We start from the raw sequence: 19,193 nt of genomic DNA on the forward strand, positions 1-19,193 counted from the left end.
GACGATACAATAAAAAGCTATTTCCTAATTCTCACTGTCTACTTATTATTTTAATTGACTTTCAAACTGTAATATTATAAATAAATAAATAAAAAGATAATGCCAAATGTTGGGAATAAGTTTTGGAAGAATCATCGGATACGTACGCTTCGTCGTCTGGACCTATAGGCTTTTCTCGCCTTACAGAGCTCTGGTCGTCGGTATGTTCAAAGAAGCCGGTATGCGGTATGCTTTACCACTGGTCTCGTCGCTCCGTGACGGCTGTAGCTGAGTTCAAACCCGGCTCTGTCCTATTATAGTAGTTGCTGACTATTATGACAGTGAGCGATGTTTTCCCCATCGGCTTACATTTTACGTCGACCGCTGTAAAAACGTACACGACTACCGGCGTACGCTTCCTGACAGATCTTGTTTTTATTTTCTTTGCGTGTGGGCTGAGGAATTGACAGTGGAATATTTTGGCCCTACGGAACGGAGTGAAGACTGCCGTCCTTCTGTGAGATTTTGTCGTGTGCAAAAGTTCTTTGTTCGCTTTTACTACAGCGCTCACTAAAGCCTTGTCGGTCTAGACTCCAGGAGATGTTAAAGTGTTAGATGGAATTTGTGTAAGTTCTTAAACCTGTGAAAAATATTCAAGCCATCTAACGCTACACATCTAAGAAGGTATCCAAAGAGTATCTGAAGTCATATCTGAACTTCTGGCGTTTACTTGTCTTCTTATTATGAAGAAGGTTTGAAATGTGAAATAATGGTGACAAACCAATTGTAGTTAAAATGAAAATATTGCTAAATTTTACCGGATGACTTGCTGATATAATATAAATTTGACGATATAAATTAAAACAAGGGTTCTGAAAATATGACCAGGGAAGTGTCATTGGGAATTTTAGGATTAGAATGGATTTGTCTCAATACCCACCACAAGGTGCGCATAAATTAAAAAAAAATTTGAAGGATAACTGATTGCTTGTCCCGTGTTGTCATTATTTTAGCCATTCTGTTTAAGATCTGGCATAACGATTAAATTACCGCTCGTTTATCCGTTGTGTTGTTCAATATACCAGAGCGCACACGTCACAATGTAGGTAATTATCGCGATGTTGGACTTGTTTGATATTAAACAGAAAAATTTCAGTTATGAAATGATGTAAAAATTGTTCAACACAGATCCCGATCAGATCGTCTGTTCTAGCGTACAATGGGAAATTGCCACTACACGCAAATTTGGGTCAGAATTTTCATCCTTGGTTACGAGCAAATGTCAGAAATGACTTACATGCTGCCCCGTCGAAAACGAAGTCACAATTTAATGTAACTGCTGAAACGAAATAACAGAAATATTTATATTGAAGATTCTTTTCCCCATTTTTATCGTTTAAATCAGTTTGCGATAGGGGTCGCACAAACAAAAATAAAATTATTTTAGGGGGACCTGTGAAAAAGTTCAAGAACTCTTGAACTAGACAATTCTTTGGACATTTTATATTTTTTTCAATAATAGAAGACTTCAAACATCATATCTATTAGTCATTCAAATTTAATAAATTTGTAAATCAGTAAAAAAACAAGTAGACTCTTCGTATCACCAAGTTCTGTATCAATAACAATTCAATAAAAGGAAAGAATAAGTTTTATAGGTATATGTCACTAATGAAAAGTTAAGTTTCATTTTTATATAGATTCAGAGTAATAGATGGCCATGTCACATCTGCTCTGATATGCATGCTCTTGGAATAGCGGGAGTACGATTAGCTATTGCTGATGCATTGTTCACAGTGTACACCAGCCGTCAAGTGTGAGCACTCACACATCACAATTAATCCAGCGAACCTGTCAAGTAGTTGAATTGGATTCTGAGATAGAATAATCTGGTTGAATATAACATATGTAGTTTGTACGAACAACCATTCAGAATCAGAAAAATAATTAGTAGTGATCGGTAGAATCGCCGATGGTTCAGAATTTTCATTTTCTAACTGGTAATTGAACAGACCCCATGGGTCACTGAATTCCTTTATCAGCGACGTAACGTAGTCGATGCTCCAAATTTGATCCAGACTTTTTTCATTGTATAATTGGCTTAGCCGTGATCTAGTTTCCGATGCTCTATTCAGAGCGTCTGCTGAATATACTTGTTCTAAAAGTTTCATTTTACATTCAGATCCATATAGACACATGAAGTTGCCACAGAGCAGATTTTGAACGCCATTTCGAAAATCATTGTAAGCTGACCTGACTTCGTAGATTTCTACAGTTCCATCTTTACAAATAAAAATACAAAATATTCGATTTAAAGGAAGAAAAAAAAATACATCAAAATTTTCAAATATTCCGACACCTCATCAATTTTCATTATTTACGATTTAACCAAACCTAAATTCTAATTTAGATCAAAAATTACATTGAATTAAGGCAACTATAAAATGGAAATCATTTAAAGTGATTTCGACTGACAAAAATCAAAAAAGCAACATTCCACATTGCGAATAGAAAATTTTCTGCGTTTCTCAGAATATTTCTATAGTCGCTCATGGTGACCTCACAATACCAATAATCATTGCTTGATGCCATAATAGAGCGGGTCTGTATGTTTGTCGCAATGCTACGTGCAGAAAATTTATAATTGTGTATGCCAGAATATTGTACGCATGTTAAATATTTAGTTTTCTTACTTTGGTTACTATGGTCTAATCATTGATGACCAGTGACGATCTCAAAACGTAGCCAATTGTTACAATAAAAAAATAGAACATCTTACAGGATGTGGAGTGCTTAATATTTTCGGAACGTCACAAACTCACGCTTTTTTGAAACATATCCACATGTGGCAACATCCACTTATGTGGCAACATATTTTAAATTTGGTTGAAGGATCAAAAATGTAGACCTATATTGGATTTTCCAAATATATCAATAGATATATCACTACACGGCGTCATTCGCGTTACGGCATAGGATAGGATATACATAGATATCACGTGGGGGGGGGGGGGATTCCATTAATCCTCTCACACATAATTAGCCCCGCATGGGCTTCGAACCTGCGAAATCATAGGTGCGGTGGCGAGAGTATCCCTGACGCTCAGCACGATGCGCCACACCACCGAGCCCTACCGAAGTCGGAGAGGAATTTGAACGAAAAATACCTTGGTCAAAATTCCTAGTAATAACTGAAAACATCGGCCTGGCAGGCCCTCTTGGCAGCAACAAGTTCTGTTACATGTCGATTCATTTTGTTTATTTGAATTCTATATGAATCCCAAAATATTCACACAGAAATTAGGTTTTTAAAAAACATAATTCATTGCATGGAATACTTACCTGGTAACTCAGCCCCAGTATGGGGGTTTAAACCCCACGATAAGAAATGTACTTGTTCAGCTTTTACACTCAAATATTTTATATTATCGAGGATTAATTCTTCGCCATGTTCATCAACAGTGACCATAACTGTAAGTAGGAGAAGGACGAAATCAATGATAATTGATCACAATCGTGATAAACATTTTAAACAGTTTAGTTTTATTGGAATCGATCATTTGCATGTGAATACAGCAAAAATCGGGCCAACTTATAATTCTGCATTTGATAAACATCACAATGTGACTCGCCCATACAAACTATTATATTTTGCCGACTATCTAATATTCATTTATCACATTATACCAACCTTCCACAGCCAACACAGCATTCAGCGACGCAATAAGAATGAGGAACAGCATATGGACTCCAATGTTCAGTTCCATTTGCCTCATATGTTGCTATTCGGCAATTTTTTTTGTAATGCTTCGGTACTAGTTGATCAAATCTAGCTTTTATTCAGAGCATGTACGCAAAAGTGAAACGGAACTTCGCAAACTCTTCGTATTTTCCTGCATCCGTAAACAGAGAGATTACTAACAAGTATCCGTTTCAGAATATACATCATAACATTACCGCGTTCCCCAATTTTTGTTGTCTTAGATATCACACTGGGTTGATTTTTGAGATATGTTTTATTTTAATATAATAAAAAAGTTGAAAGGGAAAAATTGAATATCGAAAATTAAATTAATGTTGTGATATGAATTACCAAGCAATGTATACGAATAAACTATGATATTAGTTAGTAATGGATGCGACAATATCTACAACCACAGAGATCTGCATACAATACAGTCTGTTTTAAACATTCCCCAATTGTTGAAGCCACTGGATAAGATAAGAGTGTTGGAATTGCGTATTTTCATGATGAAATGTTTTTGATTATTTTTCTTTTGATCGCTACAGTTTCAGTGATATATATTTTAATTAAGACTAATCTCTAACTAGACTAATTTTTTTTTCGGCGACAGGGTTGAATTCGCGTCCTGCCATTTTCACGGTAAAAATAAAATGCGCCGTCTCTTGTATCATAATCCATAATTTACCCATGTATTCGTATTTTTCGCTGATTCATAAAGGCGAAATATTCTTTTTCCGACGTCTGTACAGCTTACCTTTTCGCGATATTTCATTGTTGTCGGTCTGTCAGGTTGTCCCGTGCTATGCCATGTACTATGAACAGTCGTTGTTGCAATAAAATTGCTGTTTATAAGAAAACAATCCGATAACATATTTTGCGTTTTATTTATACAGGGGATGATTTTGAGGAATACACGTTCCGTATGTAGGTATGCTTGTCTACGATTGCGTTTCCTACTTTCTACTATTTTGATATAATATATGTTGTTATGAGGATAGACGGTAATGTATATAGAACCATACGTATTTTGTGTGATTCCATTTATATTTGATCACCAAATTATGATATCTGAACTTAATGAATGCCTTCATTGAATTTATTACAGAGGGAATAGGAGCCTTTCGCATATTTCCAGTTGTATATCCGCACTAAATTCGTGCATGGAAACGCATTCCAATATCTGGTCGACGCGGACACGAACATATATATATGTTCATTTTCACACTAACACAGCTGCCTACTCATTATTGCAAAAATCATCACCAATTTTATAGCATTTTTGCATGCTACTAAAGCTTGTGATGAAGTTAAACGTGAATTAAACAGAAAAATTCCTAAAATATTGACGTCACTGACTGTGTCCATGTGTCGTGGACTGTTTATGTTTGTTAAATGGTGCGATTGTAAATCAGATATGTCCATAATGACACAACAAAGGATAGGTATTTAGTCCGTATCTATATATATGTTGTTTCTGTAGACCAGAGGTTTTCAACCCGCCTGTGCATATTTTGCGGCTCGCAAAGATCTTTGATGAACCCAAACATATATCACGATATCTGCGGCGTAACGAATATAAACGATTTTTCAATACGGTATCCGTCTTCTCATCCATTACAGCGCACGATAAGACTATGGATGGTGTCATCACAGAAAACAGTTGAATTACGTATTGTTAGTAAAAATTGAGTTACTTAGCTCGATCATCGCACCTTCCATCTACCCTTCGGAAATGCGCTTTACAATAGAATAAAAGTATTATGAAACATTGTTGTTGAGTATAATTATATTTTCCTCACGTTGCAAAATTCTGCCATAGTTCTCGACGCAACTGCAAACTTACGAATGCTACGCATTAACCACGTTTCAGAATGCATAAAAATGAATACAAGAAGCATATTAAACATCAGTATCGGACTAATACATGAATTAAATAGTATAAATACATGATAAAATTATTCTGTGGCCCGTCGCATCTTTTGTGGTTAAAATGCGGCCCGTTTACTTGGGAAGTTGAGTACCTCTGCTGTAGATCGTATTCCAAGCTGACGAAAAAGATTATGGCCGGTGCAAATTGCTAATTTGTGATATCTTAATTTCCCGCGTTATGACTGAATCTGGATAGGCGGTGTGGCGCACCGTACTACGCGCTAGGTTCTGCGTCGGTTCGCAGGTCCTTAGAACCTCATGCGGGGATAATTGCTGGACACCTTTTCGACACTGGTCGGTTACGGCTCCCTCCACCATCAAATCCATACATTTGAATACAACTAACTGATGTTGAATGTTTTGTAAAATATTTTCGGCGAGTTTACTATATTTCATTGAATCTGAGCGGCCATGCATGAGTCCCATTTGGACGAATTACCGTTTGAGTTAATTTTATTGCCACATTATTGTGGGGTTCGGTATTGATACTGTAGTGTAGTGCTTATTGTCCATGTTTATTCCAGTGTTCTGCAGTTTTCATTTAAGATATTCGATTTTTTTTGTTGACCTTGGGAAAAAAAACAGTCGGTATTACTCGGTAAGGTTATAATTTGTTTGCCTGTTGGTTATTTCATATATACGTGGCAAATGCCTATCGATTATAGTGTGGTTTGTTTTCTTCAGAAAATATCTTATTCTTTAATCGTCATCTGTTTGCGTAATCCATTTAGCTCGATCTGACATCTTCATTTGTACATTTTGTGCTGAACAAGAGCTTGATAATTTTTTACGAAACTTTTTAATTTTCGTATAAGTATCCAATTTCCAGCCGTTAAAAATTGTCAGTTAACGACCAAGGAGGCGCATTTTAAAACTTTGACATGGGCGCAATTTTACGTGGATACGCCACCGACTATATGGCTCTTTCTATAGCTGACCATGAAACGTCACTATCACGCGGTGTCTCGAAAATGTTATGTCCCACGTAGCCCATGGGACGCGTCCCGCATATGAGTGGTACAAATTTTTGACACACCCACTGCTACGTCATGCGTTTTCGCTCGCATTTCTGGATCCTTCAGAATTAATAGTTTCACACTCGAGTAGTTTTCCTGACGTTTCTATCACAGTTACGAATATGATTTTCTATACAGCAGAAGTTGTGGGCTACATGTACGATATCTACTCTAAACCAAATATTGAAGCATTCGCTGGTCAGAGCATCCAACTCGGCCCGTTCTATTGATCCCATACAGCAGCACGATCTCATGCATGAACAGTTGTAAGCTTTTCTTGGTAATCAAGTAATTAAGAAAGTAGAAAATATTTTTGACAGTGATAACTATAGGCACGGGATAAGCAAGTAAATGAAACAGTACCGGTAGTTATTTATATGTAAAAAAATCTATAGCAAAGCATCATGAGAGTCTAACTTTCCGTTTTGCTTTACTCTTTATTGCACCATTCTTTTTCGAATTCTTCTCTCTCTTTAATTCGCTCTGTAGTATTTTATGATAATGTTTGCTGTGCTTGGACTCTAGCGCAGTTCCTTCAAATTCCTGATAGAGAAAATAGTAAATTAAACAACAAGCTAAGTAATGATTAAATAAGCATAATAACAATAAAGTACCCTGAGAGTAGAGAATCAAAATTTCATATCAATTTCTAGGGCAATGATTAGACACTAACACTATATCACATAACAAAGCAGACTACTGCTTTTTATTCAGTTGCCAGTCCAAGTCGGGTATGAGAATATAGGATAGGATTTACATATTTATCCCGAGGGAGAGAAAAGCCGCTAAGATGGCTTAATCATTTGACAAACACAGCCTCTCGTCAGGTTACCAGTCCATGTCAGGTATGGGATTAGTTGGCCTGTTATTTGTTTCAGATGCATAGATTTGATGGTGGAGGATGCCGTACCCGACCAGCAGTTAAGTGAAGCACCTTACAGAGGCAAGGAGTCCAGCAATCCACTCGCACATATTTATCCCCACAGGATTCGAACCTCTGCAGGGCATATTGCTAACTCTTAGAATAATGCGCCTCACTGCCGAGCCATTTAACCATTTTATTGTTTGTTAGATTCGGATCGGTGAGGAAGCTGAAACCATAAGTAAGTGAACCATGAGATGAGATGGAATATCTACTATTATCTCGCCTATAAGTGGTTTTGGAAGGTGATGATTTAGTAGTTAAAAAAATGATTTAAAGGAATTTAAATCATACATACCTGTGGTGGTAGCACATTTGAAAAATACAACTGGCTTTGACATCCTTGCAGGTGTGTTTTGAGAGATGAATCAAACATTTGATGTGCCATTAAATCCTTATCGCTTTTACTGACATCGGCTTTCATCTGGGAAGCACGAACTTGCCACTGGAATAAAAACAATCGTCTCTCGCTGGATTTATGTCCCCATTCCGATGCAAGAAGAAGTGGTGTTTTTCCAAAATTGTCTTCTGATTTGATCAGTTCACCTTTGATCATTTATTGAACATTAAAAATTGCATGTGGAATAAATTATCAGCAGATACAAACATTATATAAAAATCACAATGCAAGAAACTAACCTGCACCATATGATAATAACAAATCAACACATGCATCTCGCCCAGACGCTGCTGCTACATGCAATGCAGTCCTACCACATTTTGTTGCTTTGGACACATCAGCACCTGATGGTAAAGAATATATCAAAACATGAGTCTTTCAATCGTTGAAACAGGTATGGCAATGGATGGCATCAAAAAAAAATGGCAAAAACACCAATAGTTTCAAGGCTACAAAAAGTATAAACAAGCTTCTCAAATTCAGATTACGAAATGCTGGGATAACAGTGAGAATTATCTATGTAGTTAAATTTCATTGTGATATATTCTATGTGCTTACTGAGTTACTGCCATAAGAAAAAATCTTCTATTTGTGAGGGATTGAGAAGAAAAAACTTTTTTCTATTCCAATGATTCTAATGTTTCTCATTTTTTCTTCTCAAATATATATTCATCATGTTACGAATAACGTTGATGAACTACCTGCTACAGACAAAACTTAGATAATCGACATCTAAATTGCTGTTATAATGCTAGAAAAACTCAAAATGAGATTCTAGGATTTCTGAGTTCGCACTGTTGGTTCATAATAGTTGAAATAAGTGCTCATTAAAAAGTGCTTTATTTTACTTGGTAAATTGCCTAAAACTTGTTTTTCCTAATTTAGCTGCCAAGTATACCTCTGAAAATGATCATAAGATAGGATTTACATATTTATCCCAGAGGTAAGGAAAGTCGATAAGCTTAATCATATGGGACAGGTATGTAATTAGTCAGTTATTTGTTCCAGATGCATTAGCTTGGTGGTGGAGGAAGCTGTAACTGACCAGCGGTTACATGAACCACCTTACGCTGGCGAGGAGTCCAGAAATCCTCAAACCTGCGAACCCATGCAGTGTAATCAGAGGTGCTATGGAGAGCGTGTTCCTAACGCTGAGCACGATTTGCCACACTGCTGAGTCGCTCATGTTCAAACAGATGGATGGAATCTTTAGCATCACTTGCGCTTCGAATATCCACTAGTTATTATTGCAGTGGTTTACATCGTAGGAGTTGTAACTTGGGTCACAAGGCGCAAGACACATTGGTGAAGGTCACAAGTTTACAAAAATTTGAAAATACTTTTGGATACCAATGAAAATATAAAGTCAAGCAACTCGAAAATTGACTGGATATGAGTAAAGACTTTTGAATTAAGTGCAATTTCAAAGTTGTGCATGAGTTCATGAAAGTTGGGCATGTTTTTCAATGAGTCTCATAAATGCTTCTCTACAGAACTATTGTGACCACATTTCCATATTTGGGAATCTTGTGGACAAGAATATATATAAACAGTCTTGTTGAAATTGGTATAACTTTGATCCACTTTTTACTTATGTATAAATTTGTGTCATTTTGCAATACAATAGCATGTATCTCAAATAGCAGAAACATATTCGATATTGAAAACAGAGAAGAGTTCATTCAGTGTTGAATAATCAGTATTTTTACTGCGTGAGTGAAGAGTATGATTGCACTTTTTAACTGATTGAAAAGAACTGCGTAACAGTTTCATCCACCAAAAATGTTTGTGTATCTGGAACAGAATTACACAACTTGGGGTGTCAAGCAGTAGATACTGTGGAGTGTGGCTTGTTTTTTGCATTGTTAAAAAATGAACTTACCTTTTGAAATTAATTTCTTCATAATATCAACTCGACCCCGATGAGCAGATACATATAATGCCACAGATTGTCGTTCAAAAAACCAATCAATCCTTCGTTCTTTACCCATGAAATTAGAATTTGGATCTTGATATTCACTGTCTGGTGTTACTCCTAATTTCATCACCTAAAATAATTTCATTCATGAGTTCATTACATTCATTCAAATTTTAAATGATACAATAATATCTAGTTGGAGCCATATTTTCACCGTTACAAAAGCTATCAGTTCAACAAATCGAATACCTCTCTGAGTTCACCTTTGACACAAGCTTGAATCAAGTGCATCCATGTTCGCCATATTTTCATTGTAATTTTGGCTCCTGAAACAATGTCGTGATGTTGAAGAGTGCTATTATCCTCCATGTCACCTAAACAAAAAAACAAAATTTTGATCAAGAAGAGAGTTTATCTAACACCAACTATCAAACATACCGTACTCTTTTTTTTGTTATTGGGACAGTATATTTAAAAAGTGCTAAAGAGAGCAAAAGCTTTGACAAAATGATGCAAACAGGTAGATCTGTAGATGGGAATTCAGAAATTAAATACTGATTATCATAGTTTTTTCGAATCATTTCAATCTGACAAACTCTTTCTTCAACATCAAATTCATATCTTTCTATTAATACAATGATAACCACCACAATAACAAAATATTAACAATGATGAATTCAACAGAATGCTGGACTGTTTGCAAGTGAACGCATAGGTTTATTCCACTTCCAAAGTGCGTTAGGAACACTGCGAGATTAAGGTGTGCAATCAACTTTTCTTAGTACCTATTGGACTAAGAATAAAGGTGTGCACCCCAAGGAGTCTTGGATTTTGAATAGGATAGGATAGGATTTACATATTTATCCCGGGGGAGAGGAAAGCCGATAAGACGGCTTATCCATATGGCGAACCACGGCCTCTCGTCCGGTTACCATTCCAAGTCGGGTGTGGGATTAGTTTTACTGTATTGTTTGTTTTCGGAGGCATGGACTTGGTGGTGGAGGAAGCCGTAACCGACCAGCGGTTACGTGAACCACCCAACGACGGCGAGGAGTCCAGCAATAATCTCGCACATAACCACCCCTGCATGGGATTCGAACCTGCGAACCCATGCAGAGTAATTAGAGGTGCGGTGGCGAGCGTATTCCTAAAGCTTAGCCCGTTGAGCCACACCGCCGCGCCCTGGTTCCTGTGGTCAAAGTAACTACACCTTGTCAACTGCACTTACCTTCGTCCAAGTACATCAACCTTTGTAAAGGTTTTGGTATTCCTGCAATAATTTCCAAATTGACTTTCAGTGTTTCAACGGTCATCTGAACGGTGACATTTTTAACCGTGAAAACTTCATTTGTTTCTTTTAAAAGAACGTCTACTGAGAATTCCTTTGTTGCATTTGACATAGTATGATAATAACCGTACTAAAACGAGATGCGGGATTAACGCTATCCGCGGTACCATATATTTCTTGCCCTAAATTCAAATGTATTATTCCTCAGCGTTCGCCAATCGCTGGACATGTACGGTACCGGTATGCTCTATGTTGACGATGTTTCGAAATTCAATTCTCCAGTACTGAAGGCTTGTGCTCCGCGTCTTCACGGTTCGTCGGATATTCCCATGGTGACAGAAATTTTCTGGTGCAGTTGGTTCCAACCTGAAATCAGGATCAATCAATTATTCTTATTTTATTCAGGTGCTTCTGATATGAACCACAACAATATATAATCATAATAACGGTAAGAACGGCTGAAATATGAGAGCGGAACGTAGGTAGGCGGTGTGGCGCATTGTGCTAAGTGTTAAAAATATGCTCGCTACGGCACCTCTGATTAACCTGCGTAGGCTCGAATCCCGTGGGAGATAATTATGTGCGATATGCTTGCCGGACTCCTCGCCGCCGTAAGGTGCTTCACGTAATCGCTGGTCGGTTATGGCATACTCTACCACCGAGTCCTATGCATCTGACTAGGGTTGGATTATCCGGATAACGGTTATCCGGATAACCGAGAATTACTTTGCTGTTTGATATCCGGATATTATTGTGACGATTAACCAGATAATAGAGGAGTATAAATAATTCATATGCGCATTAGTGATTTCTATATTTTTTGTTGAGTGGCGACTGATATCTCCCAGGGCATATAATAACAACTTTTATCCACACTACTCTGCCTGTATTTTAGCCATCCATGGAATGCTGTAGTGAACTTTACTGTTACATGCCGCTCGATTTTTTTCTTGTTACGTCGCGTAGTTCAAACTAAGTATTTAAAATATACTTATATATTAAATACTTTGCGACGCTTTTTGAGGATGTGGCTGCGATCATGACACTCGGTTCAAGCTGTTGATGGGCGCCAGATGCTTCCAGTCACTTCTATGCTCCTGTTTTTTTTATTGGCCTTAGCTGCTGCCTTGTTTTCTTTCACATTCCCGGCCTTTTTGGTAGTTTCCTTGATGACTCCAACAGCAACAGTCTGTCGCATGTCGCGGTTAATTGAGAAAATTTGAAACACACATTTTTGACTGCAAATAAGACAGTAAATGCTAACGAAAATACCACGACTCTTGATTTATGAGCCAGTGATGGATAAAACAAAACGCTATTCTAGGCGATGTTGAATCGCCAGCATTTCGTACTAATCGTATTTACTGAATATGCAACAAGAGTAACCTTTCACGGAATGTAACTTCTTATCAAATAGAAAATTTGAATATTGCCGATGTTAATTTCCCAAATAACCATGCGACACGGAAGAAAACAATCGGCGATGCTAACAAAACTAGCCTGTAACGATATTTTACGCTTCGGCCGCCTTTATTAGTGACTTTCTCGAAAATTAAAAAAAAAGAACTGTTCAACATTTGTGGTTTTCATGTAACTTTCCCAAAATAATTTGTTTGCAGGATGGTCTATATTATTTCAGCAAAGTTTAATTTGACAGACTTTGTATCGTGTCATGTTTTTCATTTACTCACCTAGGGTGATGAGTAAAGTTGTTCAAAAACTGGTGCAGCATTGGTTTGGCTCAGTTAATTTAGTTTAAAAAGTATTCGAATTAAACTTTAAGTTGTGGCCTAATTAGTACAAATGTGAGAATATTTAGAGTGACACGTTCAAAAGGTGAATTTTTCAAATTAGAAGGAATTCCTGACTATTTCGTTTTTTTCAATATCATCTTTCTTTTGTTATAAAAATTTCACGGACTTTGTCCTCCCTGTATTATATTTTTTTTGAGTCCGCGGAGCGTTTGAATGAATCCGCAACGAGCCAGAAATTCACTGCGCGCCGCAAACGTTTTTGCGATACTTAACTATCAGCCAAGTTACGATTTACGTTAGAATTTACATAAAACATAAAAAGCAAGTTCATTCACATAACACTAATCCAGTCAATAATTACTGGTTACTGAATAGGGCTGAGCATATATTCGAATATTCAACTTTTAGAATAGAAATTTACTATTCGAAGATTTGGTAACAGGTGACGCGACGGTTCACCTGCGCGTCGCTTTATTAAACAATTGGATTTCACAACTCACTTGCGGATTTCCGACGAAAACACGAGTCGGCACACGCGTCGATACATACCTAAGGGGTGTTTCTTACGAGTACGAGCAACGAGGAATAATTTTTTTTATGGTAAGTGACTAAGTGTCAATGATGGTAATCCAAATTTTTTAAATTGAAAAGCGGCAATACAAAATACTCAAAATAAAACGAAGAACACAATAAGTTTTATGATGGTTCGCGACCGATTAAAAACGCTTTTTTTTAGACATTGCAAATCGCAAAACTTCGGGTGCTACCGTGGTATACGTACCAGGGCTTTTCCCCTTAGGATTCTTTGCTTTACTGCCTCCGCATTAGTACGTACGGTACTGGAGCGCCGTAAGTGTTGTACGAACGGATCAGATTTGTCGAATTCACAAAAATACGAATCAAAACAAAATGTAATCAGACACTTTACCACGCATTTTTGTGTCCACGGATTGTCATGATATTTTGTGAGTGGTATTGTTTTTATTACGTCAACACAACCGCAGATTAAAATGATCACAATTGAATAAAGTAAGTCCTCGGGTTACGACGGCCCCGAATTACGCTGTTTCGAGGTTACGAACGCACTCCATTAAAATATAATACTGTAATATCGAAGCAAGATCATTGTAATCAAGAAAATCAGTGCTTTGGGCTCATTGGTTTTCGTCATTTACATCGTAAATTACGTGAACAATTGCGAACTATATACGAATATCGATATTGAATTTTTTCCTGTTTTTCTAATAAAGTACTTTTTTGCATTATTTGTACATTTTATTACAGTACCATACTTTACAATACAGTACGATATGTATAGAGTAATTTGTTTATAATGTTCCTATTTACACTGAAATTCGGGTTACACCGCGTCTCAAGAACGGAACAACGTCGTAAGTCGGGGGACTTACTGTAGTATATTAGTAAATCAAAATTACATGTCCATCGCCTTGCTTTATTATTATTAAATATATTTTTAATAAGTACTAAATCAAGTTGTACTTTCTGGAAAGTTATAGCAGATAGTAGGAATTTTCTAACGGCGATAACAAATTATATTCTCACATTTGTATGTTCGCAGATTGCCGTGGCATTTTAAAGAAGTAATGCTTTCATCTTGTCGTAAGTCAACGCAACCGCGAGTTACTATGAACACAATTAAATTAAGATAGAACGACATTTTAAATTGTCATTTTGTCATGGATTGAATATTGTGCTACAGAAAAGGCCTTTTCACGAACGCATAATTGCGGCAAATTTCCGATTTTGAAATTCGTTAAAATTCTGCTGTATTTGGTTTTATTGCTTTTTCACACAGAGTACGGTTGCAATAAACGGAAATCGAGTCCGCAAAGGTTTTCGCCGTTGAGAAAATAGTCCGCAACCAAAAAGGGTTGGGAAACGCTGTACTATATGTATGCTATTACAGTATATATGTACAAAGTTCGTCAATATTTCGTCGTGCAAGAAATCACAAAATAATACAGAACACAAAATACTATAGAAATGTGTGGTGGTTTTCGGTCAATTCACCGCAAAAATCTTGTGAAATGGGTTCTCTAAAATTAGCAGTAACTATCCGGTTAACCGGATAATTAAAATTTGGAATACCCGGATATATCCGTTATCCGGTTAATAAAAACTAAAGTTATCCGAGCTAACCGTACATCGGACACGAAATAGTCCGGCAGAATTGTGGCCGGTTGTTTTGAGGCATAAAGCTTTTTTTATTGTTTAGATATTATAATGCCGATGACATAAATAATGATACCCAGGTGGGTGTGGAGTATATAATGTTAAGCAATTTTTTCTAAGTGGATTTTAAGGCGCTCCGGAAGTATTCGTACCAAGATGACGCACATCCTGCACCCTGACCTGAGACATATACAATGATCAGGTTGTGCGCCATATTGGTACGAATACTTCGGGAGCACCTTTTCGTTAAAAACAATTATTTCATAACTACACGAGTTAGTTTTGAATATATAGTAACATTAAATCTCCTTACAATGTCAGAAATTCAATTTTAGTACAATAAATGGTAGTTTATTTCACTAATAGAAGCCAAGATCCATCGACAGCATCTAGCCACTCTCTTTTGCACTTTTTAAACTACATTTGTGTTGCCGTGTGCATTTCGTTTTCCTGCCTTCGGGACTTGAGAAATACTTTGTCAGTTGAAATGGATTGAAAAATTTGACCTCGTAATATAACCTTGCGAAGTCCAGAGGCTGTTTTATTAGCCGGAGCAACGTCGTTTAATCGTCATACAGTTTTATGAAACCCCTTGGCATAGTAATAGAGTAATTACAGTAATAGACCATCACGTATCATGACAAAATTGATCTTGTTGCAGTGGATCGCGGATCTTGGAGCCACATGCGGTTCTCAACTATCCTACCTGCGGCTCTCATTATCCTTTAAAAATCCATGTTTTCCATTGAAAATTGAACAATGACTTGAAATTGAAAGACTGAATGAAGTGCAGTGTAGTAGTAGCTTATATATTTACGGTTGAATTGATACTGTCGTTTTGAGTGCAACTTTTTTTTATGATGTCATAGGGTTCTTCGACAATGTTTGGCTTACGTTCCAGTAGTCAGTCAGTACACTGATTTCATTGTTTCCAGTAATCACAACAGTGGCGGCGCGTCAATAGGGCCAACCGGGGCAATGCCCCGGTTGTTTTTTTGGTATAATAAAAAATATTCGAAAAATACCTCAATATCGGTTGCACAGACTGTCTACACTAGCCATATTCTCCCGACATGGTTCATTTTTTGCTCGCAAAGCCTTCGCCGAACGTCGACGGGGCGACGCCGATTTTGCCCCGGTTGCTAATTGTATATCGTATTCTCTCTTTTATCTTCCACTCGCCGCGTTTGTCTCGTTTGTTTTCTGTTTCTTTTACTAAATCATCGGGGCCGATCGGGGCTAGCCCCGAAATTATGACGACACAATGCCGACGTTTCTTACAACAACGTGTTGACATATTCACGCATTCCTTCTCGTTCGTTGGTTGCTTGAAGAGTTGATAGTTTCCTCGCCTTCGTTTTTGTCGCTTGTTTCGCTATTTGAATCAGTTAGAGACCTTTAGTCCATTTGCTTTCGATTTTCCACATTCCTTTTGAGCTCCTCACTTCTTTCCGGCTCCGCATTTCTTAGACTTAGACCTCATAATGAATAAGGTTGATGCAACACTTCGCACTCCGTTTTCGCAGCTGCCGCTGGAACAAAAATTAGAGGTACAACGTCTTGGGCCTTATCAACCAAAAAATTGTTCACTGGAACAATCCCATGACGGAGGAAAGCGTCGACGTACATTCTGCGCAGAAACTTGGTATAAAAAACACGAATGGTTGTGTTACAGCGAGGACAAAAATGCACTTTTTTGTTTTTATTGCCTACTTCTTGCTACCGCCCGTGACTCACGTTGGTGTAAATTTGGTTTTAGAGATCTTAAACATCTTTCCGAGCGTGCCAGGGATCATCAATCTTCTATGGAGCATCTGGACAATTCAGTAAAATACCGAACATTCGGAAATGTTAATATTGCAGCACAGTTGGATGAAGGACGCGCGGTTTCTATTCGTCGGCACAACCAAAACGTCGAGAAAAACCGCCATGTTCTCGGTCGATTGATAGATGTTTTGAAGTTCATTGGTTGTCACGAGCTGTCCCTCCGTGGGCACGATGAACGGGCTGGCTCTTATAATAGAGGGGTATTTTTGGATATGGTGGAATACACCGCATCCCTAGATACAGTATTGAGAGATCATCTTGATGCCGCAACTGTTTCGAAAGGGACATCTAAGGATATCCAAAATGATTTGCTCGACTCTATGTATAAAATTTATTTACAACATTTGGCTCTGGAAATTGAGAATTGCCAGTTCCTTTCGATTCAGTCTGACGAGACAACTGACATCACGTGCGTTTCCCAACTGGCTGTGATTTTTCGGTTTGTGAAAGATGGTAAACCTACCGAGAGATTTCACAGCTTTGTACCAATCGTTGATCGCACGGCTTGCGGGATATCGGCTGTACTGAAAGAAGTGTTACAGCCTTACAACGCGAAGTCAAAATTGATAGCTCAAACTTATGACGTCGCGGCAGTCATGAGTGGGTCGAAACATGGTGTTCAAGTTTATATAAAAGAAGATTTTCCTCATGCGCATTTTTTACATTGTTATGCACACCAATTTAACCTCGTTATTAAAAATATGTGTCTTGATACCTCTCTCGTCCGTATATTTTTTGCAAATGTTTCGGGCCGAAGCGCTCTGACCTCCTTCGCCAGATATGTAGCCGCCGTCTCCCAGCTTGTGCACCAACACGTTGGAACTTCCAATCACGCGTGGTGCAGGGCGTGTCCGAAATTAGGTCTGAGCTCATTGAGTGTTTCAATGGCATTCAGAGCTCTCCGGTTTGGGACGAACGCTCCGTGAGGGAGGCGGCAGGTCTAAAGTGTCTGCTAGAAGATGGTGAGTTTTCATTTTTTCTCGCTTTTTTCTCCACAATATTCTATCACGTGGATGTATTATACGGCGCATTGCAGTCAAGGCTAATGGATGGAGCGTCTGTGCAGTCGTGTATTTCAGACTCCTGCGATGCTGTATCTCGTATCCGGGAAACAATAAAATACGACGACACATGGAGTGCTTCTTTACGCCGCGGGCAAACAACGCAGCGTTTGATTTTGTCTGCAGAGGAATGCTGTGACATTCTGGTGAATCAAATAGGCGATCGTCTGCGCACTGAACACCTTGCCGCGTTCTCTTTGATAAACCCCAAAAATTTTTCAAAATTTGCACGTCAATTTCCCATCCATTTGTTGACTACTGTCTCCAAATTTTACCCCATGATAAACGTGGGCAAATTGGAAAACGAATTGCGATGTATATACACCAATCAAACTTTTTTGAACATCACATCTACTTGCGCGCTCTATGGGTTCCTTATAGATAACACCCTAGTAACTACCTTTGCGGCGTCTGCAAAATTTCTGGACATCATTTTGACGACGCCTATTTCTTCCGCCGACGCAGAGCGAACATTCAGCACGCTGAAGCGTATTAAAACGTATCTCAGAAACACAATGAAGCAAGATAGATTAAATTCCTTGGCTGTTTTATTCATTCACAGAGACGTTATTTCTGGGATGCATGACTTTAATCAGCGCGTGATTGAGCATTTTGCTTCCAAGAAACCGCGGCGTGTTGCATATATGTTCAAGCAGTAGAAGTCTAGCAGCATGTATATCTATGAGTGAGCGACGCATGTCCTTATCTTTGCATTAACTTTCCTTTCTTCATAGTAACGTTTTAAACCTTATTTTAGGTTTTTGTCTGCTTTCCCGAAGTTTCTGTTAATATGTCATTGTATTCATCTGGGTAAATATTGCCTTTCCCTTTGAAAGAGGTTTTAAAATAAACTATGTCTATATTTATTAATCCCTTGACTTGGACCGGTTTTAATTAAAGACACTTTCTTATCGTTAAAAATTGTCGCTTTTGCCGATTGGTTGTTACCGATGGAATGGTTTTATATACTCATAAAATGATGGGAGAACTTACAGCGCTCATCCTGTCCCCGTAGATAGGGGTGACTTGATCCCGCAGTAGCTTGCCCCGGTTGTCAAAATGATCACGCGCTGCCACTGAATCACAAGCAGGCTATCCCGCACACTGAAAAGAGAAATATTTTCAAATCAAAATAAATGTTTTCCCGTAAATATATACTAC

The 19,193-nt window shown here is 37.9% G+C and overlaps 2 protein-coding genes across 2 annotated transcripts; both read right to left on the reverse strand.

The window, feature by feature from the left end:
* Positions 1 to 1,574: 1,574 nt before the first annotated feature.
* Positions 1,575 to 3,805, reverse strand: LOC120333346 (uncharacterized). Its single transcript, XM_039400746.2, has 3 exons — positions 3,671 to 3,805; positions 3,322 to 3,450; positions 1,575 to 2,260 (listed from the first exon to the last, which is right to left on the reverse strand). Exons 1-3 carry the CDS (start codon positions 3,753 to 3,755, stop codon positions 1,749 to 1,751), a joined length of 726 nt encoding a protein of 241 aa, XP_039256680.2. The 5' UTR covers positions 3,756 to 3,805; the 3' UTR covers positions 1,575 to 1,748.
* A 3,113-nt stretch (positions 3,806 to 6,918) lies between these two features.
* On the reverse strand, positions 6,919 to 11,668 carry LOC120332680 (ankyrin repeat domain-containing protein 60-like). The gene is made up of 6 exons (XM_039399977.2): positions 11,138 to 11,668; positions 10,159 to 10,283; positions 9,874 to 10,039; positions 8,231 to 8,335; positions 7,890 to 8,137; positions 6,919 to 7,212 (listed from the first exon to the last, which is right to left on the reverse strand). The coding sequence occupies exons 1-6, from the start codon at positions 11,307 to 11,309 to the stop codon at positions 7,072 to 7,074; spliced, it is 957 nt and encodes a 318-aa protein (XP_039255911.2). The 5' UTR covers positions 11,310 to 11,668; the 3' UTR covers positions 6,919 to 7,071.
* Positions 11,669 to 19,193: the final 7,525 nt, after the last annotated feature.

Source organism: Styela clava, chromosome 13, assembly GCF_964204865.1.
Source record: "Styela clava chromosome 13, kaStyClav1.hap1.2, whole genome shotgun sequence".
Classification (NCBI taxonomy): domain Eukaryota; kingdom Metazoa; phylum Chordata; class Ascidiacea; order Stolidobranchia; family Styelidae; genus Styela; species Styela clava.

Excerpts from the sequence above, each read along its gene's own strand:
- LOC120333346 (XM_039400746.2), bottom strand. The coding sequence starts at position 3,755 with ATGAGGCAAATGGAACTGAACATTGGAGTCCATATGCTGTTCCTCATT. Across the intron at positions 3,451-3,670 it reads TGCTGTGTTGGCTGTGGAAG|TTATGGTCACTGTTGATGAA; the intron begins GTTGGTATAATG and ends TCCTACTTACAG. Across the intron at positions 2,261-3,321 it reads TACTGGGGCTGAGTTACCAG|ATGGAACTGTAGAAATCTAC; the intron begins GTAAGTATTCCA and ends TTATTTGTAAAG.
- LOC120332680 (XM_039399977.2), bottom strand. The coding sequence starts at position 11,309 with ATGTCAAATGCAACAAAGGAATTCTCAGTAGACGTTCTTTTAAAAGAA. Across the intron at positions 10,040-10,158 it reads TCAAAGGTGAACTCAGAGAG|GTGATGAAATTAGGAGTAAC; the intron begins GTATTCGATTTG and ends AAATTATTTTAG. Across the intron at positions 7,213-7,889 it reads CAAATGTGCTACCACCACAG|GAATTTGAAGGAACTGCGCT; the intron begins GTATGTATGATT and ends TTTCTCTATCAG.